The 21,544-nt window shown below is 44.3% G+C and overlaps 2 protein-coding genes and 1 long non-coding RNA gene across 5 annotated transcripts in view; 1 reads left to right on the top strand and 2 right to left on the bottom strand.

Moving 5' to 3' along the window:
* The window catches only part of herc4 (HECT and RLD domain containing E3 ubiquitin protein ligase 4), a 14,429-nt gene extending 2,231 nt beyond the window's left edge, over positions 1–12,198 (bottom strand). The window contains exons 1-21 of one of the 2 annotated variants that reach the window (XM_086180249.1): positions 11,251–11,451; positions 10,844–11,108; positions 10,599–10,758; positions 10,438–10,514; positions 9,414–9,635; positions 9,240–9,331; positions 8,482–8,612; positions 8,216–8,370; positions 6,773–6,849; positions 6,552–6,676; positions 5,758–5,817; positions 4,896–5,007; positions 4,425–4,614; positions 4,170–4,342; positions 3,958–4,077; positions 3,345–3,443; positions 3,077–3,244; positions 2,837–2,980; positions 1,003–1,169; positions 762–828; positions 607–689 (exon numbers count right to left, since the gene is read on the bottom strand). In XM_086180249.1, the coding sequence (XP_086036375.1) occupies positions 607–689; positions 762–828; positions 1,003–1,169; positions 2,837–2,980; positions 3,077–3,244; positions 3,345–3,443; positions 3,958–4,077; positions 4,170–4,342; positions 4,425–4,614; positions 4,896–5,007; positions 5,758–5,817; positions 6,552–6,676; positions 6,773–6,849; positions 8,216–8,370; positions 8,482–8,612; positions 9,240–9,331; positions 9,414–9,635; positions 10,438–10,514; positions 10,599–10,758; positions 10,844–11,069 (2,648 nt within the window). In that variant the 5' untranslated portion in view covers positions 11,070–11,108; positions 11,251–11,451. Of the gene's footprint in view, positions 1–606; positions 690–761; positions 829–1,002; positions 1,170–2,836; positions 2,981–3,076; positions 3,245–3,344; positions 3,444–3,957; positions 4,078–4,169; positions 4,343–4,424; positions 4,615–4,895; positions 5,008–5,757; positions 5,818–6,551; positions 6,677–6,772; positions 6,850–8,215; positions 8,371–8,481; positions 8,613–9,239; positions 9,332–9,413; positions 9,636–10,437; positions 10,515–10,598; positions 10,759–10,843; positions 11,109–11,250; positions 11,452–12,054 lie in introns of those variants that run through there. The other variant, XM_086180248.1, reaches the window with a different exon arrangement.
* Positions 12,199–15,756: 3,558 nt separating this feature from the next.
* On the top strand, positions 15,757–20,562 carry LOC147247936 (uncharacterized). Of its 2 annotated transcripts, none has more exons than XR_015109373.1 (4): positions 15,757–15,944; positions 16,035–16,088; positions 16,182–16,235; positions 16,315–20,562. It is a non-coding gene; the product is annotated as an uncharacterized LOC147247936 (long non-coding RNA). The 2 variants fall into 2 exon arrangements; XR_015109372.1 differs by having other exon boundaries at positions 15,767–15,944; positions 16,312–20,560.
* LOC147247937 (androgen-dependent TFPI-regulating protein) lies at positions 16,783–21,533 on the bottom strand. Its single transcript, XM_086180030.1, has 5 exons — positions 19,834–21,533; positions 19,165–19,290; positions 18,990–19,091; positions 18,775–18,890; positions 16,783–17,809 (listed from the first exon to the last, which is right to left on the bottom strand). The coding sequence occupies exons 1-5, from the start codon at positions 19,984–19,986 to the stop codon at positions 17,608–17,610; spliced, it is 699 nt and encodes a 232-aa protein (XP_086036156.1). The 5' UTR covers positions 19,987–21,533; the 3' UTR covers positions 16,783–17,607.
* Positions 21,534–21,544: the final 11 nt, after the last annotated feature.

Consider the following 21,544-nt stretch of genomic DNA (forward strand, 5'->3'; position numbering starts at 1 on the left):
ATGCTGAATGCTGATGTCGGCATACTACCACGCTCATACCGACGTCAACAACCGGATGTTGAGCAGCTAAAATGCTGCCTTCTTTGCAGGTTAGCGTGCTAAAATATGCTGATTAGCACCAACAACAAATGTCCATCTGAGAAAGATAGAAACATCGTTGCAGGGAAATCTAGACAAACCATCAGATCGGCGGGTGGAGTTGCTCACAGTCATCCAACGTTCTTCTCTGGACATTAAAACATGAAAAAAAAAAATGTTGGCGTCACGGGAACAAACCTAATGATGGTGGAGACTTTGTGAAGACGCTGTCTTCACTTAAGTTTATGAACTAAGAGAGGACAGAGTGCACATGCACATTTATCAATTGCAAGAAATAAAAAGCTGGAGCACCAAGCTCATTTCCATCTGTCCTCTTACAACAAACAGAAAACACACCAGCAGCGTGCGGTGTGATGCAGCGTGCGGTGTGATGCAGCGTGCGGTGTGATGCAGCGTGCGGTGTGATGCAGCGTGCGGTGTGATGCGCACAAGAGGCGGTTTGTTGAGAGATTGCTTGGAGGCTGAAACCCTACTTGGTTCTTGCCAACAAGGAAAGCTTTATGCTACCTGTTTGATTTATTGACATTGATGTCTTCACCGTTCGGTACGAGTTCCAGGACCTCTGTGGCACCGTAGTTCTCCTCGGTGATCTAAAATGAACAGATACCGTTAGGACGCTGCTGAGCCCTCGTCTCTCCATGCCGCAGGGACAATCTTCTTACTGTGAAGTTCAAGCAGAAGGTTTCCTCCAGGTCATCCTCCGTGTAGTCCAGTAACTGCTGCAGGCTCCTAGTTGAAGAGCAAACATCCAAATCAAAGCATACGTGGTTATTCTACTGAGGGCACTGTCAGGGAACATCACTTCAGGGTAAAAAAAAAAGCAAACACTCGGCTTCAGATGCGTGAGGTGACATTCAGAGACACGGGAAATGGAAACCTCAGACGACTGTTGCGTGGTCTGACCTTCCCACATCTGGCATGAGCTCTTTCAAGTCATCCAACGTCGGCTTCTTCTTCAGAAGCTTCTTGTAAAGAGCCACTGGAAAGTTGAGCTCCACTATGGTGAGATTGTAGATGGCGAGGCCGCAGATGACGCCGATGAGGCTGAACAAGTCGATGTCCTCGAAGGTCTGGAAGGAACATTCGCAGACTATCAGTCAGACATTCTGTAGTACAGACATGGACTACAAATGGCTGCCTGGAAGTGTGTTCTGGGAATTAGAGGGTTCACAAAGCTGACCGACTGATTTACTCTCAAATATCCGTGTACCTACAAGTACACAGTTTTACATGTGTATGCAGTTACTGTCAACGACCCAGAATTAAATGTGTCAACAGCAGACTAACTGGACCATGTAGACTTTATTAAACTGGTTATCACATGACCCACCTCACCTCAGACCACATCACTCTGAGGGTGTTCGGTGCTCTGGCTCTGGGGTGAAGGTGGAGGAGGTGGACCGAGGAAGGTTTCCTCCTACAGAAACTTTCCGCAGAGAATTTTGGTCCACACCGTGAATGAGAGTCAGCATGATGCCTCACTTCAGCTAATATCTGATGCCGGCTAGCTTAATAAAGCCGTTAGCAGCAAAATACTTCATCAGGAAAATGGACACCAACGTGGCTAATTAACACGGTAAACACCGGTGACTGTGATGAAGATCGGTGGTCGGCAGGAGAAGCTGTGACACCAGGCACTCGACCTCACACCCCATACGTTGCTCCACCAACTCAGAATCGTGTGAACTGAACTTTTTGAGTCATCGCTATTAAAATATCGCACACACAAGCGCGCCATTCAATATATTAAACCTACAAAATATCAAACTATTTATTGGTAGTCCTCTTATGCATGAAAATGTCTGAACAATTGGAGCCAATGGACATCACGGCTGTGAAGGCCAACACATACAAACCACCAGTGACCTGACAAGGACATGAAACTAACTTTCAAAGACGATATTAATTCTGTATAAATCACGAAACATAATAACCTACAAGGCCTTACGTGTTATTTACCGCTCACTTGTACTTCCTTACACATCGTATTGTGTGGAAGTCTGGAACTCGACATATAAAAGCACCGTTAAAGTAAAAGTTCTTTTATAAAAACCGGATTGTTCATTGGGTTGATTACTATGCACCTGCTCACCCACTGTTTATGAAATCACATATTATGAAACTCAGTGATCTGGTACATTACAAAGTAACGCTAGTGATCAAAGTTACTCCCAGTCAGCGTACTGAGGTTTTTCACATCTCAACAAACAAAGTTTAATATCGGAGACGTGCATATTTACTGTTCCAAAAGGCCAAAAAAGAAGTTCAAAGGAGATGCGTATCTGTTGTTGGGGTTTCGTTCTGGAATGATGCTCATATCAATTTAAGAAATTGCAGTACATTTTTGGTTTTCAAAAGGACGGCTTCTAAAACAAGTTTCTGAGGGCTGCAAGTATTTTTAATTTGTAAACGATTCTGTGTTTACTTAGGATTTGGCTTCATGATTCTTCTACTTTAACTTTATTGAATGCAATTTTGTTTTGCTTTTTTTTTACTATTATTATTTTGTTTCTACTTTTGTACGTGAAACATATGTTGATGGGGAGCTTACTTTGTTAAATAGGACAGACTTAAATGTAAGCATTATGCCTCAGCCTGTGCCTTTTCAGTCTCTTGCAATGCGATGATTGTACTGAACACATTTGTCGTTTGTTGTTTACTGTGATTGAATAAAAACTACCCAACTGAAACATTGATATTGTCTTAGCAGCGAGGGGAATAAGCCACGCAGATGTACCTTGTTTGAAAACCAGATGAGCCTGGACTCCTCATGGTACCGGAACATCCCGTATTTGGGGTCCAGCAGCTCCTTCATGATCAGGAGGAAGAATTCCTTCCTCACCCCTCCCGCATCGACCGCCTCCTCTCCAACAAAGATCACCTGCGTGGTCACAGCGTGGCGTGTTGGGAAAACACAATACTTAACAAACTTTCATGGATCACTTTTATAGAAAAGCTAACAAGCTATCAAGCTAGCCTTGAGTGGCTTCTTGTAGTCCACGTTCTTGGACTTCCTGAGGACTTCCATGGTGTCTCCGACTATATTTTCCCTGCGGACGATGAGGATGAGGCAGGGGTTTACCGATTCCACTGCAGGCAGAAACATTGAGCTGAAGTTTTGCATCTGGGCCTGATCCACCGCCATCTGTCAGTACAGCAAGATGATGATGATGCGACTTTCAGTTACAGAAGCGGATTGAGGAACGCGACGAGAAGTGTTGATCGAGTGCTTCACTGGACTTCACCTGCATTTGCATGACGGCATCGGTTTGAAGCAGTGTGGTCTTTGCCTGGGCGTCGAACACAAAGGGAAACCTGCACAGTGTCACCACACCGTCGTGACCCTGAGGATACAGAGGCGTACATGAGGGATCACGCTGAGACAGACATAGAAGAAGGGCTGCAGTCACCCGATGAAAACCTCGGTCCACCGTCAACGCACTAACATCTCACGCTGTGGTCGAGGAAACAACGATGGTGGACAAAGCGAGTGAACCATCACGTTTCTTGTTAATGATTAAAGACTTTTACCGGTGAAGGTTTTCCAGGGTAGCGGGTGTACCGGTACTTTTGGTTCGGCCCCCTGATCTCTGCTCGCCCTGCCCTTTGAGATACAGCAGAGAAACGGCAGTGAAACCTGATGACATCACTCCTCAGTACCGACGTTGGGACACGTTGTGGTGCTCGCTAGTACCGACGGGATTTCCTTGATGGCACTTTACTCCATGAAATGAACACTACGATTCCTTGACCACTGACTCATTTTTGGTCCAACAAAAGCAAAACGACTACTGACCGCTCTAGCCGGAGACTACAGCCCTCGGTGAGGAGAGGAACAGACTTTAGCAGCAGACTCACCATGGGGTACATTTGCCTCTGGATCCACGTGGCATAGTCGTTCCTGATGTCTATCAGGTCGTCCAACTCATGAATGTAGAATTTGTCGTACTGTATAATTTGTCCTGCTCTCTCATTCACCTGAGGTGACAGCAGCACGGTTGTTATTAGCAGGGGGTCATACACAGTAAGATGTGGCGTACGACATATGTGGCAGTAACACGCTAGCTCACCGCGTGCAGGATCTCCAGAAGTCGCAGCGACGTGTCCAGGAAACAGGTGAAAATTCGCTGCTCTACTGACGGAATGCCCACTTTGTGCATCTGCAGCAGATACACCACCACCTCCTTATACAACTCCACCAGCCGCTGGAAGACCGGGGGCTCAAACTTGGACCACCAGTTTCCTGTAGACCAGACTCACATGAGTGATCTTTGTCCAAAACTAAAGGTGCATGAATGAAAGCGGGAACATTTATTTCCACGTACCCAGCACCTTCAACGGTGCCTCTTTCAGGCTGATGAGGGATTTGGCGAATGGGATGGCGATGGTCACGTAATTATTTCTATCACTAAAGAGGGGGCATTCTGGAAGAGTGAGGTAGAGTCTCAGGGCTTCGATGTCTGGAGGAGAGCTGCTTAGTCTGGGAATCAGATTCTTTTCCAGACTGGCGGCAATCTGAAGGACAGAGAGTTCAAGAATTTAGGTTGGACTCCCTGTTTGACAGCTGACTCGGTTTTTGCCACAAAAAATAATACAGGGCGCAATTACAAAATTACAGATTTTAAATGTGAAACCATTGATGACATTCAAACAAGGGGCACATTACTCCATTCTATATCTTACTGGACATAAAAACAGAAAATGGAGTAGACAGGCCGACCGTATCAAGAGCCCAGTCCTGGTGGGGAAAAGATTTCACCAGGCAAGGCGTGGATTTGAGTTTGATGAGCTCTGACCTGCTGAGCGATCTCAGGGTGATCCTGCTGAATCACTCTGTGAAACAGGAGACGAGCCGTGTTCATATCCACGCCTGAACATTTACTGCTGGTACTGTAGTGATCTGGATGACTGCGGAGGAGACACACAGTCAGTGGGAGATTGTTTATTAACCAAGTCAAACACCCAAAATTACCCGAGGAGAATTGTAACAATTAGTACGAAGCTGTGATAATAACTAATTCACACAAATTCCCTTTAGGATTATTTTTCAAATTAAAACCCAGATTAAGGCATATTCTGTTTTGATGACAAAGATACACAATGTGAAAAACAGAAAGAAAAAGTGACTTCACTTGTGAACAGCTAAATTTTACTCGCCATCCCTTCTGACATGGAACTGAAGGTGTGAAGTTGCAGTCTTCAAAGCCCCCAGACTCCTTTCACAAGAAAACAACGAAACAGCAATTGTACCACACAAATATGTAGATTATGGAAACTGCTGGTGGGCCGTTGCTGCTAATGCTTAGTTTACAGTTACTGTGCTCCGCCAGTTCAAGTTGTTGTCTTTGTAAGAGGAGTCTAGTTGATTTAGAGGCAACAATGTAACATAAAAACCATCACAAAGGCTGTCTGAAGCCCCAGTAACGCAGTGAATTATTGTGGATATCTTGTACAACCAATACTGGAAGTACACAGGTGGTTTGGACTCTGAGGCTTCCATGCAATGCATCCTGGTACATGTAGGCCCTCACCTGTGAGCAGGACAGCAGCGCTTTCCCGCTCAGTATAGAATACTAAAGAATTTATTGCTTCAACTGACTACATTTCCCATCAACGCTGATTGGACGAACGTACAAAGTGTCAAATGTTCCCCGTTACCTGGTCGACAGGAACGATCCATTGAGGCAGCTTGCTGAGGAGAAGGCGAGGTCAATCTCACTACAGGGGTCATAAAGAGCAAATCATTGGTGTGACTGTTTTTCACAAGCAAATCTACAGCGCAGGAAGAAATTACATCACCACGGCAACTTGTCCGACACCACAAATCACATGCACGGAGACAATTTCCTGGGTCACTTCGGCTGCGTTTACACCACCGCTCTGGATGCCCACTTCTCACCTACGTACAAGACTTCCGACTGCCTGTCACTGAGTGTTCCACACATGAAACTACACGTTCCCCGACATGAGTCTTCATCCTCTCCTCCGCCTTTGATTTTGTGACTGAAATCATACATACAACTAAAAATCTGATCTGGTTTAATCATGGTTCCTTTTTTAATACATTTTTATGGTTCTTTCATGTTTTACTCAGCTTAACCTGTTTTAATGTATCTATTCAAGAGTCCCTTACAGTGTGTGGCATGTGTTTAACATGCGCTATTTAAGCTAATTAAAACAAAAAAGGTGAGAAAAATCACCACACATTTACCATCCCACCCATGACGGACTTGAGTTTACACTTCCTGTTTCAGCGGTGGCGGCAGCGGCAGCCCCTCACAGCTCTACCTACTGTTGTGGAGGGTGAATTTCTCTGGACCTTGGTGAGAAAATCACCCAGTGTTATTTTTGATTTTGTCTGATAGACAAGATTTGTGTTCAGAAACTTAAAACACTCTGTCAGGAAATGGTCTCCATACATGTGGTCAGCCAGGTCTGTTGTGAGTCATTACTTGGACATTTCTAGGGGGAGTCTTCCTGGGGAGTGGTTCAGCCATTTTTGGATGATATCCTCATTCAAGATGCAAATCCCTCGGTGGGGGTCTTGTATCCTCACGTCATCTATGTTGTGGAGGTTCTACAACAACAAAGAGATTTAAAGTTGGAACTTTAGAGAAAACTCATCAGCTGAGGTCTCAAAAAAGTAATAAATGACTGCTTGGTGACAACTTACTCTGGCAGTGCAGTAGTGAGCAAAACTCTGGTCTCCTCCTGCATAAATCCTCTTAACACAATAGTTGTGATCAGACTCTTTAATGAAATGAAAGCAAGACATAGGGTTAGAAGATGTATTGAACGACTGTGCTGTAAAAAGCTCAATTAGGGTACAGATTTCAGCGAGTATCAACTGACAACACAGACGATTCTTGCAGCTTCCTGCTCATTTCTGACAGTTAAACTGAGGACAAGAGGGAGAGATTTTGGAACGCGACAAGTTCTGGTTTCAGTTCGTCGAAGTAATGACCAATCAAGTTTGAGCAGGCTTTGGCTCCATGCGCAACTTTGCAACCTATCTGCATCATCTGACAACCATTAAGATTTTAGTTTATCTGCTGTGATATTTTGCGTGGGCTGCACGGTGGTGCAGTGGTCAGCACTGTGGCCTCACAGCAAGAAGGTTCCGGGTTCGAGTCCCGGCTCGGGCGCCGGATCTTTCTGTGTGAGTCTCCATGTTCTCCCTGTGCCTGCGTGGGTTCTCTCTGGTACTCCGGCTTCCTCCCACCGTCCAAAGACATCAAGAGGGGACGAGGCTGATTGATTCTCTAAATTGACTGTAGGTGTGACTGTGAGTGTGAATGGTTGTCTGTCTCTGTATGTTGGTCCTGCGATGGACTGGCGACCTGTCCAGGGTGAACCCTGCCTCTCGCCCGTAGATGCTGGGATAGGCTCCAGCCCCCCCTTACTAGTAAGGAATAAGCGGAAGATGATGATGGATGGATATTTTGCGTGTGAAACAATCCAGTCAATGACATCATCTCTAAACTCCACCCCCCCAACACACACCATCATCAGCTGAAAAGGAGGTCTTGACTGATTTCTTTTAGTTACATGTCGCACACTTGAAGTACCAAAAACTCACGGGTTTACCAAAAAATACGCTGCTGCAGCTATTTGTGCATACAATTCATCATAATTCCATTTGTTGCGAAATCACAAGACATTAATATCTCAGTTCTGAACACAACACTCTGCCTCCTCACCCAAGGTTGACCGATAAAATCTCCTACCAAATAAGTTCCCTTCCTGAAACAAATTCCAAGTTTTTTGTAGTCACATCTAAAAAAAATTTAAAAAGCATAATAAGTAAAAGACCTTTTACCCAATACAACAATATCCCTCAAGTTGTCACAAACTTCACCCTCTACTTCATCCAGTTCACACAGCAGACAACATTTCAGGCACTTCCGCCAGGAGCAGCCTCACAGCAGACTGGCTCCAAGCTTCTATCTTTGTTAACTGGTTGGTCCAAACAGTTCCCACCAAACCCAGTAGACTTCTATTCTTTGAATCTGCCATTAGCTGATGCACCATAAAGATCTAGCAGATTAAAGCAGCCTGGTTTTGTTTCAGAGAGGTTGGGAGACAAAGCCAGTTATGTAACACTGTTCTTAGTCACCTGTATCTGTCGGTGAATTGGAGGCTACCCAGAGGCCCTTGACGAGGGCGGGGCTTTTTCTGTTGCAAGTGGAGCGCGTGCCAAGTTGCCCGTTACCTCCAAGCCCGAATGAGTCCATCTTACCAGAGGAGGGGGTGAAAGCCAAAGTGTGCTGCCTTCAAGTGCACAGGAATTTGAGAAAAATATGTGGTTAAAAAGGATTCAATGAACTTTACTGGAAAAAAAAAGGCCTGAACGTGACGGACAGACACGTAAAATGAGTTTACCTTCCGCATGCAATCTGCGTGACTACATTTCCCATGAGCTCAAAGACTTTTCTGGGGTTGATTTCATGGTTAGTAGAGTTGTGTCCCAGCTGTCCGTACCCTCCTGCTCCAAATGTAAACACACCCCCTTCCTGTACGAATCAGCAGCAGCAGGTACCGTCAACGGATAGCAAACACATGGTTGGGAGCCAATGAGAGCGCATGTGGGACTCAATCACAAATGAGTTCAATCAAGTTGTTTCCAGTAGGACTCCATGGCTTCAGCCCAGTTCTGAAACCTGAGCAGGAAAGAATGACCTTGTTGGCCAAATTCAGGGTTTATTTACACTTTTACCAGTTGTTAGCTTTTCTATAAAAGTGATCCATGAAAGTTTGTTAATGTCCACTTTGCCATAACGTTGACGAACAATTTTATGACCACTCGTTCTCTAAAATGTCCATTAACACACAGAAACTTATCAGAGAAATCCACGTCAGAATTAGTCTGCACACATTTAAGCTAAGCTACATCATTTGACACAACATAAATCTTCACCGAACCTCATACACTCTTAAATTCAGGCATCTGTGGAACAAAATTTCTATGACAACTTTTCTAAAACTTAATGACTTTATTTTTCAAAAACATTTCCAACTTGGAACTTCTGCATTTGTGTGTTTGTGTGAGGAAGTCTTTCACCCTGATTACTTTTGTTTTCACTGTTAAATGTGTGTTCATGGCGCAGCTCTAGGGAGCAAAAGGTTAGTGTGTAACTTAACTTGGTCAGTGCTGCGGTGTGATCTTCTCCACAGGAGATGTAAATCACTCTCTGCGATCTGAGGGACTTCAGCAGGGTGGGGAAACACCGGTCTGGAAAAGATTGTGGAAAATCCGGTCTTAGTTTAAGATTTGAATTCAAGCCACGTGTGGATCGCCGTGACACTTTTCTCACCGTTGCTGTCATTGAGACCCAGCTGACCAAACTTGTTGCGCCCCCAACCAAACACGGCTCCTGAGAGCGTGAGGGCAAAGCTGTGAGCACCGCCTGCTGAAATCTGAGCAAAAGGAATGCCCAGCAGCGACTGAATGAACTGAGGTGTGGAAATGCTTTGTCCATTCGCTCCCAGCCCAAGCTGACCGTATCGATTCTGGCCCCAGGAGAAGACTTGGCCCCCTGTGAGGAGAAGTAAACAAAAAAAAATTACCCTTTTTCCACTTCATGGTTTCAGCTCGACTCGGCTCTGCTCAGTACTGCTTTTTTGATTTTCTTTTATAGATAGTACCAAGTAGCTTTTTTCTGTTGAAGATCCAGGCCAGCCGAGACTGTACTAAAGGGAGAGTGCTGCAGACCACTGGTTGGTCAGAGGAAGGTCACCATCACTCTCCATGGCCCCAGTTTGTCTGCTTTATTCACTGGACAAGTCAATTAAATAATAACCCACTAAAAAAAAATCCACCCTTAGCCTGCTGTGTGTAACAAGCCAACACAAAAACACAAATCTGCTGCCACGGTCAACCTGCAGTCAGAGCCCCGGCCGGAGGCAGAGGCTGCTATGGTCACTGTACGTGAAGCTGCAGCATTTGCAGATGCAGGTCTGAGTGAGCAAACGCTGCTGCAGTAAAACCGGCAGTGTTCTAAAGGGAGTCCAGACTTCTCACTGAAACTTAACAACAAAATGAAGCTCCTCAAGACAGTGACACTTTAGTTTGTACTCCTGACTGCAGCAGACAAACATGCTAAGATACTCAAACAATATGTGAACACTTTTTTGTTCTTAACTATTTAGATATAACATGAAGAACCTTCAATAAAAGTTGCTGAAAATTGCTTTGCAGTAGTTTCATGTGATATTGGGTCCTAAGTGTGGAGTGGAAGCACATGTCCTTGTCCTAGAACTAAGCCAAGTCGAGCTGATACCTTCCGAGGGAGAACCCACTACAGAGCAACACTGCAGGCTGCTACAAACCCTCCTCACCTCTTGAAAGTGCAAGGGAGTGCCGGTACCCACAGGCTACCTGAGCAATTTGAACATCTGACAAAGTCTTGATGTTTCTGACATTTAAAAAGAAAAGAGAGAAAGAAATTAGCAGCTGTTTGTTTTCTCACACGCTGTGTTGAGATACACTCCAGTCTTACCGAGGCACACGAACACATTCTTCAAAGTTATTGAGGCCCAGCTGCCCATCTGAGCCCAGACCCCATGAGAACACCTGCCCATTGTCATTCAGGGCAAGTGTGTGGGACTCTCCACATGACACAGCAATTATGATCTGAGCATCCAGAGCCATGACCTGCTCTAATAGATGACACAGGTGTATGTGATAATTACATCAGCACGGGTCTTTATGACTTAATGTAATTACACACGCATAATCACCTACCTGGTTTCTTTCGGGACTTCTCGTGTCCTAGCTGGCCCAGGTCATTGCAGCCACAGGTGTACACTGTCCCATCCTCCAGCACGAAAGCCGTGTGCCTGCGGCCACACCCCACATCACACACATGCTTACCGTGGAAGAATTCACACTTTCGTGGCTCAACCACAATCTCCTCGTCAATCCCACCCATGCCGAGCTGTCCGTAGGAAGCATTGCCCCAACACAGCATCGTGGACCTTCCGAGTGGCTGGAGCCAGGATCCCCGTCTCTGCACAAAGGAGACACACGTCGGCTAACACAACCTCGCACACCAAGCACTCACATCCAGCTAACTGTTACATAGTTTTGGTGGCGCAAAAAATAAATAAATAAATAAATAAATTTTTAAAAAGCACTTCATCTGCTGTCACCTAGCAAGGTAGCAAGAAACGTTCTAGCTCCAAAAACGCCACATCCACCAGGAACTCAGGTGGCATTAGCCACATTCATGTTGAAACAAATCAACAGACACAACGGCAAACTAGCGGACTAATAGCTGGCCGGCTGACATGTGAACAGATTAGCCAGGCAACCTACAGTGAATTGCTGATCAATTACACTCACTACTGGAGAATAATACTACTTCCGGTTTCTGCGCCTCCCGCTCCAAAATAAAGTACCTCGGTCTAAGATTAGACATATAGCTAATATTACATGTTTTCATTTAACCTTAAGTAAAGCAAATAGTTAATTATAAAGATTAAAAACTGGTGAGTGATAAATATAGGCTCGTTTAATGGTTATATGACTATTTGTTCCATATTCAAAAGCTCAATATCCTATCCTGAGGGAAGCTAGCATGATCCTTGACCACGATAAGCCAAGTTACGCTCATTGGTCACTTCTTGCAGTGTTACCGTTAGCGCTGCTGGAGAGCGAAAACAGTCCATATTTAAAGCATTGAACGGGTGGCTAAGGCTGCACTGACAAATAATAACCAAGCTTCCCCTAGTTAGCTAGCTAGTACCGTTAGTCACAACACGCTGAGGAGTTAGCGGAGTTGTTCTAGTTGGGCGAACAGTTGGGCTGGGTTGCAACTTTAAAATGTTGTTATCGCTTCCTTCGTACGAACGTGTCAACAAGTTATACTTATAGTACATGTACGAGTTGTCTAAAACATTATTTTAACCTCTTAATATCATTTCAGTGGGCAATTTCAGTGGCCTAAACCTTACCACATTCGTCAGATATGATAGCGTTAAGTTCCCGTTATTGTTGTCCGGCCCACATTTCCAGCTCTTGTCAAAAGCCAGGCAGATGATCCTGAAAATTCCTACCGAGTAGCCTCACTCTGCTGGAAGCTATAGCTGTCAACGACTGCCGTATAAAAACACCCGTTAAGCTAGTTGTACTACGATCACAGCTACCACTTCCGGTTTGTCTTTTGAGAATGAAAGTCCTAATGTACTCGAATATCTAACAGCCGTAATGGACATCGCCAAATATTTCAGACACTTTCAGAAATATTTTGATTCTCTTTTTTTAAAAAATATATAATTTGAACCCACATGTGTATTTGCTGTGTAAAATGTCAGCGCAAATAAGAGGGCTTTAATTTGAAGGCAAGCTCATGTAACGGAAGTTGTTGTGCGCTCACGTTGTCTTTACGGAGGTGGGAAAAATGTTTGGAAATGTCGCGAAGGCTCGGAAATGTTCTAAATGTGCGCATGCGTATTCCGCTCTCGTCGGCCATGTATGAACACAGACCGTTTTTCTTTTTTTTCCCTCTCTTTGGTTTGTTTTCTTTTTTTTTGCGTGAAGGGTGGGTTCACATCTCCCGGGGCCGTTTTGGATTCCCGTATTTTGTAAATCACATTCAATCAGCCAAAAATATTGTGTGTGTGTGTGTGTGTGTGTGTGTGTGTGTGTGTGTGTGTGTGTGTGTGAGAGAGAGAGAGAGAGAGAGAGAGAGAGAGAGAGAGAGAGAGATTTTCCAAGTGACCCTCAACCTTAACCAACCTTAACTTTTTCTTATTTCTGATTTAGTGTGTTCTCATTTATCACCATTATATTAAAAACAATTCTGATATAATTCCACACACACTTTTAACTTCTTTGGATTTGTAGATATTAAATGTGTGACTGATGAGAAAAAGCAAACAAATACAGAACCTAAATGCTGCTGCAGTTGATTGATATTTGGATAATGATTTAAATTCACACGTAAAAATGTGTCTGAATGTAAAAGATTTAAATATTTCATACATGTTGCTTTTGAAATATTAGACTTTGTTGGGTGTTTAATTTATTTACCCTTTCATGAGCAATTACCTGTGTGGGTGTGGTTACCTGAGGAGGGGCGGAGCCACAGGTTTTCTTTTTAACCTCTGTCTTTCTTACTTTTTCTCTCTTTATTACATGACTCCTTTTTTGTTTTCATACTGGGTTGTTATTGTATCATTCCTGACGTGGGAGTGGAGCGATTTAAGCGTCACGCTAACGGCTTCCGTCATCAGGAACCTACAGTAACACTGTGATGGTGTTTTATTTCAATTATGATGTTTTTTTGACGGTGCTCTCAGTGAATGCGCGTGAAAACCTGCTTCAAAATGTCAACAAAACAAATCTGAGCAGCTGAAGTGGTTGCTGCAGCAGCGTGTCATTTCTTATCCCAACATATTCTTGTCTCCATCCAGGTTTTGTATATTATATTAGTTATAGCACTTTTATGACCTTGCACTGGAATACAAGTGTTGTAATTGAATTATTCGGTTTCAATATCAAGTTTTTCACTTTTGAAGGTACTGTAAGTGATAATGCTCTAAGTGTGTTTGTATGTCAGATAAATGGAAATATTATCGAATAATTTAATCTTCTAATCTTTTTTTTTAACTGATCTGGGTGGGATCACAAAGGAATTACTGTTACAAGAAAATATAGAATTGCAACATTTTTGATTCTTTGTTTTGGTAATAGAAAGGTTTTGTTTGAGATGAATCATCATCCAAACACTACTGTTTACTGGAATCATCATTATTTATTCACTGTTTTAATGTGGTGGTGCGGTGGAGCAGTGGTCAGCACTGTGACCCCCCAGCAAGAAGGTTGTGGGTGGAGCCCCGGCTGCAGCACGGGGTCTTTCTGTGTGAGTCTCCATGTTCTCCCTGTTCCTGCTGGCTTCTCTCTGGTACTCCAGCTTCCTCCACAGTCCAAAGACATCAAGAGGGACCAGGTTAATCCAGACTCTAAATTGACCGTAGGCGTGGCTGGGAGAGCCAATGGTTGTCTGTCTCTATGTGTTGGCCCTGCCATGGACTGGTGACCTGTCCAGGGGGAAGGCTGCTGGGATAGGCTCCACCCCCACCACCCTGAACAGGAGAAGAGGGGGAACATGGAGGGATGGAGGGATGGATGTTTTCATGTGCCTGTCATGTGACTGTTCTGAGTTACATTTACACTTCCTTGTATTTTGGTAACATCATTACATGAGGTCACTCTGACCCCCCTTCTCTCTCTCTCCATCTGTCTCGCTTTCTCTCTCCCTCGTCCTCCCTCTGTCTCCCTTCCTTTTTCTGCTTCTCTCTCCCTGTCTCTGTCTGTCTGTCTGTCTCTGTCTCTCTCCCTCTGTCTGTCTCTCTCTTCGTCTGTGTGTGTGGGTCTCTCTCACTCTCTCTCTCTCTCTGTCTCAGTGGACAAGCTTGGGTCGCCCTCATTAAGAGACATAGAGGAAATGTCCGTCCTGAGTCATGCATACACAAACAATATCATCTCTTCGTTGATGTGTTGACTCCACCCAAACAATGTCACCCGCCACTCACACCAGACCCAGCGCTGGAATCTAAATGTTGCTGATTCCAAAATGGTTCTCAACCTTTTTAAGTCCCGACCCCACAGAGTGGAAGAATAATGGACAGGAATATACTCTCATTTCTGCGCTAACCTTGTCCGTTAATGTGTAAAACTGCAACAGTTTAACCTTACAGTCTTACAGGCCTTAGTTTTATACTCTAGTTTTCACAATTTGGCCGCATACTGACTTTATATCCCTGTTATAACACCAATAATAAGTTTATCTAAATGGTATCTCACGCAAAATTCAGCCCAAGTGCTAAAAAAAAGATCTGATAATAGAAAAACAACAGCAATAGCTTAAGATACAGAGGAAACACTCACATATGCATACATCCACGTGGACAGCAGAATGTAGGAATCAATTTTCAGTCTAAAATTCTTCTGTTTTTCACGCAATCGTGTAACAACCCCGAGACGTTGTCAGGGCAACCCCTACACCAGCAAAGTAACACCTTTCTCTAGTTTTTACGCAGTAGGTGAGCGCAGGTTAATTATCAAACGTTTTGATGTTACATTTTTGTTTCTGAAACCAGAGGAAACCCTGCTGTCCCCGATGTCTGGAAACATTTCCACAAAAGTTGAAAATTTGACAGAATTACTTTTCTTTTTTTTTCTTTTTAATTTTTTTGATCTGTGACAATTTTCAAAAGAAATTTATGAAAATGTAGAAAACTTCTCTCTCTCACAAGCTAAATGTTATGCAACTGTTATAAATGTGTGTGTGTGTGTGTGTAAACAGACGCGCACACCAGATAATCACAATCAGAACACACCCCTATGTGATGGGTCTGCTTAGCTCAGGTTGTTTGTGCTGAGGTAAAAAAGCAAAAATGTGTCAGAACCAGATTTTTTTCCCCGAACCCTCAAAGTGGATGTCAAGTAGCCTGCAGCTCCTTTGACCTTTTCCACGTGAGGTCATAGACGCCGAGCACTCCTGTCATTTCTTTGTTTGTTGCCGGTGACAAAAGAGAAAATGACAACTCAAAATGGAAACTGTGTCAACCCCACATGGCGTGACCGCCCTTCTTACGTAGTCATTTGCGTAACAGCCCATTTGTCACGTGATGTTGTTCAGGTGAAAGAAGAGGTGCTTCTTCTTGAAAATGCTGTTGATCCTGTTTTGCGGGTTCTTCAGAAATGCTCTGTGCTCTTCCGTGTGAACCGCAGTCTGCTGAGATCGTGCAGGGCAAATGTGTTAAACTCCCGTTCAGGGACAAATCAGTGCCAAAGCTCGGGAGAACCCAGAGGAGCACAGATGCTGTACTTGGTGGGGGTGAGTGGAAGCGTTTCTTCGTTTATTTGTGGGTGACAATCAAACGCTGTCGTAATGAGAGCCTGACGAACTTTAAACATCCAATTTTAGATCGTTACCGGCTTCCTCTTCATCATTATGTGCTTCACACAAGGACTCAAGGAGGCAAGTAAACCTCTCTGTCTCAGTAAAAGCCACTGCTGCTTTCAGGTTGTTTTTTTTAGACAAGTAAGACTGAGTTCTTCTTCCTCCTAACAGGGAAATAACCCTAAAAGTTCTCGGCTGCTTGAAGCCTCGGCTAACAACAAGAAGGTGAGTTCTTATCGGAGGATCAATGACGTCATGTTCTCCAATAGTAGAGATTAATATTTGGCGTTCTCTGTTTTAGCAGAAGGACCTGAGTGAAGAAGACGTTCATTTGTTGGCCAAGATCCTCTCAGTGGGGCTGGTGGATGCAGATCCAAACTACCTGCACCACCTGAAGGGCTACAGGGACCTGCGAGGGGGGTGATCCCCTTCGGCAAAACCAGTTAAGTCGAGTTCATAATGGACACACACGCACAGCCCCTCCCGGAGATGGGTTGGTTACAAGGTCGAAGCCACGAAGCTTTGGATTACTACAAGTGGAGCCATTCCTGCTCGGCCCCGACTGTTGGCCCTCCATTAATGGACAAATATGCAATTCAGGTTAACCGTGAATTTGGGAAAAGATTCCCTTTGCTGGGGAGGGAAATCAGCACTCGTGATGATATCCATCCATAGCTGTAAACTTTGAAAAGCATTCTTCATCTATGAATATCTGGATAAAAGGAGGATGTGACATGTTGTGTAACATTAAAGAATAGAAACAGCTTTGTTGGGGGTGGGATTTGTTTTATTGGGATGACTCGGTTGGATTATTCGGCCATTTTTGCAATGTTAACTACGTCATTGTTGACCTTAAGAACCAAACTGAAATTTATATCACAGGTTGAAGTTTAACACAGTTCAGACACTCAGAGTTGATGTCATTCAGGCCCTCTGCAATTTGGGGACTGACTACAAGGGACGGTATCAAGTGTTGAAGCCCTGATTGCTAGAACCCTAACGTGGTGAGTCGGACTTCAAACCCGGAGATTCACTTTATTTTCTCCATTCGCGCCGCAGTCGACGCAAAGCTTAAAAAAGACGACCCGCTCCAGATGAGTGGATGGCGGAAGTGCTCATGAAAGCTGTTTGCCAACCTCCCAAAAGAAAGACAAAACAACAAGAAGAATGAAATATTATAAAATAAGACGTTATATTTGCCTCCTAAACATTCAGAATGAAGACCAGAATCCTTAATGTTGTAAGTGACATCAAGTTGGAGGAAAAAAAAGAGCTCTGAAAATACACCCAAGTGTCCCACTAGTAATCGTTCCCAACTGTTTATTTTTCCCCAGACATCCGAGTTGTCTTGAACGCAGCGCACTGACATTAGCTTACACGAGTTAACATCGGCTAACAAAAGCAGCAAAACCCCTGAACTCAATAAGTGGGTTTTGTTGCCAGCGTAAAATTAATCATTAAGAAGAAGAAGAATGTTTCTTCTTCTTCTCAAAGTCAGCACGCTGTCTTGCTGTCAGGGATTCTTATTTAACTGTTTTGATTCTGCTGAACTGTCCTGCTGCTGCCACACTTCCGAGAAGACGGACTAACAAAGAGATTAGCGATGAGTTGACTTCTTTCCGTTTACTTGCTGCTTAAATCTGCCCGTCCAGATGAGGCTGTTGAGTTTGTGTCCGAGTAGGAAGAGCAGGTTCACCACAGACATGTTCAAAAAGAAGAAGCCCACCAGGCCAGCGGTGCTGAAGTGGCCGAGCAGGGGATACACCCAAATCCCAACAGACAAGTACACCCATACGATCCTGTAGAACAGGAGAAAAGAATGAAAGTATCTTTTAGTATCGTAGGATCTACCAGATCATCTTGTACTGGATTGTCTCAAAAATATGCTGATGTTCATGAGCACAGATCCTGACTCTTGACCCACATAGCACTGACCTTACACAACAGCAGAGCTGAGCATGCAGCCTGCATGAGCCGGGACAGAATCCTGTCCTGGGCTCCATCTCTGCACTAATTAATATATTAATATTTCTAAGAATGCTTGACACCGTGTAAAGGTCACTTTTCCTGGCGCTCTCCCCGCTTGGTTCGTCATCTAACCTCCACGCCACCAGACACAAATCAGCAGGCAGTGCTGCAGCTGATACGCATCGAGGGATCGAGCCTTGACGCTTTTAGAAATATTTTATCTTGATGTCTCTTCCAACTTTACACAAAGGATATTATATCAGGAACGATGCAATTGCGCATACGACTACTGCTGCAGAATAAACAGTGCCCCATACGTCGACGTGACGTAGGTAGGAATGAGACCTAAAACCTGTAAATAAGTTAATCGCACCGTTGGACGTCTTAACGTTAAAGAGGTTTTGTTGAGTGCTTTCAATAAGGTCAGTGGTTAAAAACAAGCTGGATATTTAAAGGTTTTGATACATGGCAAAAAATACATGAGTGAATTTGGTGCTCGTGAATTTTAAAGTACCAATGTTCCCTAAAAACGGCAGTCTAACAATTGAATTTATGCTTCAAAACTCAAAATAATGGTGTTGATTATCATGATCATCATTATTATTATTGTTGTCTTGCTGTGGAAGTCTCATAAACTTTGGTTGGCCTCAGACGTTTTTAACAGCTGTCATCCAAAAGCCACAGTAAAACTCCCATGGGCTCGTGTTGAAGCAGACCCATGGCGAGGCTGACTTCCATGTTGGTGCTACGAGCAAAGTCACTTTTTTTTTATTCTATATGCTGACTCATCACTTACCAGAGTAAGTAAGCCAAACCCACCACTCCCAGTGTGGCCAGGGCGTGTTTGGTCTGAGGATAGACATGCGGCTGCACCGCAACTTCTCCAAGTAGAACAGGAAGGACAAGCGTGTGCTGATAAGACAAAAGACATCTCATGACCACAAAAGACATCTCATGACCACAATAGTCAAAATGCTGGTCTAAAGGAGATAGAAACACTCATCCACCCACCATAGAATGGTTCATCCAGGGAGGGAAGAAGGTGTCAATAGTAGCCGGGTAGACTAACTCTCTGTCATAGGAGAAGATTGTCCAGACAAGCAGAACGACAAACTAAAAGAAAAGAGTGAGGCGCTGTAAAGTGCAGGAGTTATTTTGTGGCCTTCAGGTGCTCTTGGTGGCTCACCGTGCCCACGGGGAAGGCGAAGACGGAGAAGAGGAGGTCTTTGCATCTGCTCAGAGGCCTCTCCCACGACTTCCCACGCTGGAGATCAGTCACTGCAGCCAGGCCGAAGAACAACGCTTGCAGCAACTGAAACACAACATTCTTTCTTTCTGTCATAGCTTAAACAACTGTGTCAGCCTCAGCGAGTGCTTGTGGCCCCCCACAGCAGTCAGGTTGGTGTTGGCGACCCCCACCCCTGCTTGCACTTCTTTTACCCCACAAAGAACAATCAAAACTCCCATTTTGGCTTTAATGTTTTAGATTTACTTAAATAACTGCAGCTTCCCTGTCAACGTGTGCTTCGAGAAGAGTAACCGAGAAATGTTTTCTCATGTTCCTGAGGTACCTGTTCTCGTTAACATCTACACATCAACCAGTATTATTACATCATGGTTATTATCGTTTACACTAGTATTCAAGTTCAGATGCTCAACAACGCCAGGATAAATCATGTCACAGTAACAGGTGCTGCAATTCCTACACCAGTTCAAGATTCCAGGTTAAAAATGTTTCTGTATTTCACACAACGATTTGGCCCTAAAAATCATCTTGTGACGCTGACAAGGGTTCCGACCCCTAGGTGGTGAACCTGGGAACCGCTGGTTTAGGCACTGAAGTGAATGTACTCACTAAATTCAGAAAAGTGAGGTACTTCCAAGGTCCTCCATAAAGAAAGATCCCCGCTGGTAACTTCTCTCCATCCTTGGCAGCCAGGCTCCTCAGGACGAAGGCGTACCAGCTGAACGCTGCGATGTGGAACACTCCCCCGACGCTGGGAGTCATTCTCCCGCTGAAGCTGAGGTTGAAGACGGACAAAAACCAAGAGCCGCAGCGAGAGTTTCTCCCCTCCGATACTCCAGGTTAGGGGAGGTTCTGGAGAGATTAGTGATTCAGCAGGAGCTTATCAAGACGCTGGTGAGCAGTGGAGGCAACGCAACCCCTCCGGACAAGAGGCCCAGTGTTAGTGAGGGAGTTTCGGAGCCCTGCTTTCATAACAGCACCGTAGAGTAGCATGTGACTGGATGCTTGTCTCACTCCGAGTGAGTTTAATCGGTTTCATTCGGGTTTTGTAAGAGAAGCGTCACCATGTTAAAGGAATTCTGGACCGGCGCATGACTGACGCAAACCTTTGCTGGTGCTGGTGGTAGATGACCTCTGACCTTTTGAAACAACATATTGTAACAATCCAACATTCAAAAATCAGAAAGGCCATGAAAACCACTGAGTTACGCCCCTTATGTAACATTTCTGTAAACTGATTTATCGCTGTTATGTATAATGTGATCCCGTTATTTTACGTTCATGCTCTGTTTATGTCTACATCATTGTAATGACTGACATTTCAACAAAGTAAAATATTTAAAATATGACCTCTGACCTCCCTGTGGAGAGGTCTTTTTAAAAAAAACGATTATTGGTTTTCTACGAAGGTAATCGGCGCGATCCGGTGGTTTGTTTGCAGCTGCGAGCGATTCATTGTTATTTTCGTGTGTTGTAGCAAACAGAAAGTGGTTCATTACACCAGCAAACGGGACCAAAAGCCTGCAGCAGCTGCAATACGTTAGAAAACCAACTTGTGTCACAACAGAAGGTGAAAAAGCCAAACAGAAGCAGGACAGAATTACAAAGCACGGCCAGAAGGTGGCGCCAGAGGAGAGCAAGCGTGTGGAGGCCTCAGCCTGGCAGCAGTTGTTAGTTCTGGCCTGAGGAGGTTAGATGTGGAGGAGAGGTCTCTGAGGCTGCAGTTATCCAGAACTGATACTGAACCCATGGATTCAGAACAGAATTCAACACAAAGGCCATCAAGGCCCGACGCATTTGAAACAATTTAGAGGATAAACATCCAACAAACTTTCATCTAAAATCCTTGTCCTTCCTTCCAGTTTTACGAGGGGGCTCTTCAATCTCAGGAACAACCACACGTTGTCTCATTGGGGCGCCTCAGTTTACATTTGATGATTGTGATTCTTGTGAGGTTTTGGGGATTTTTTTTTCCAGAGGAAGGTTGAGCACCAACACAGAAAAAAGGATTTCAGGCAAGTTTAAGAGAGCGAGCAGCAGCTTCTTATTCCAGGAAATAACCGGCTCCTCAAAGTGGATGTGTAAAGAATTCCTTTGTTGCAGTGACAGTGTGGATGGCGCGGAACATCACCACTACGGTGATATGCAGCCATATTTTCAGTACATGGAAGTCTAAAATTTTGTTTATCCTCAAAATATGGCACACACTGATGACCTGACTGGATTTGAGTGGGTCAAAGGTCAAAGTCACTGTCTGTGGCTGCATGAAAACCTCTCTGGCCATTGAGAGAAAACTTCTGGTCAATAGCAGAAGAGGACA

This window comes from Aulostomus chinensis, chromosome 16 (assembly GCF_037954235.1).
Source record: "Aulostomus chinensis isolate RoL2024-O1b breed Wild chromosome 16, RoL_Achi_v1.0, whole genome shotgun sequence".
Taxonomy (NCBI): domain Eukaryota; kingdom Metazoa; phylum Chordata; class Actinopteri; order Syngnathiformes; family Aulostomidae; genus Aulostomus; species Aulostomus chinensis.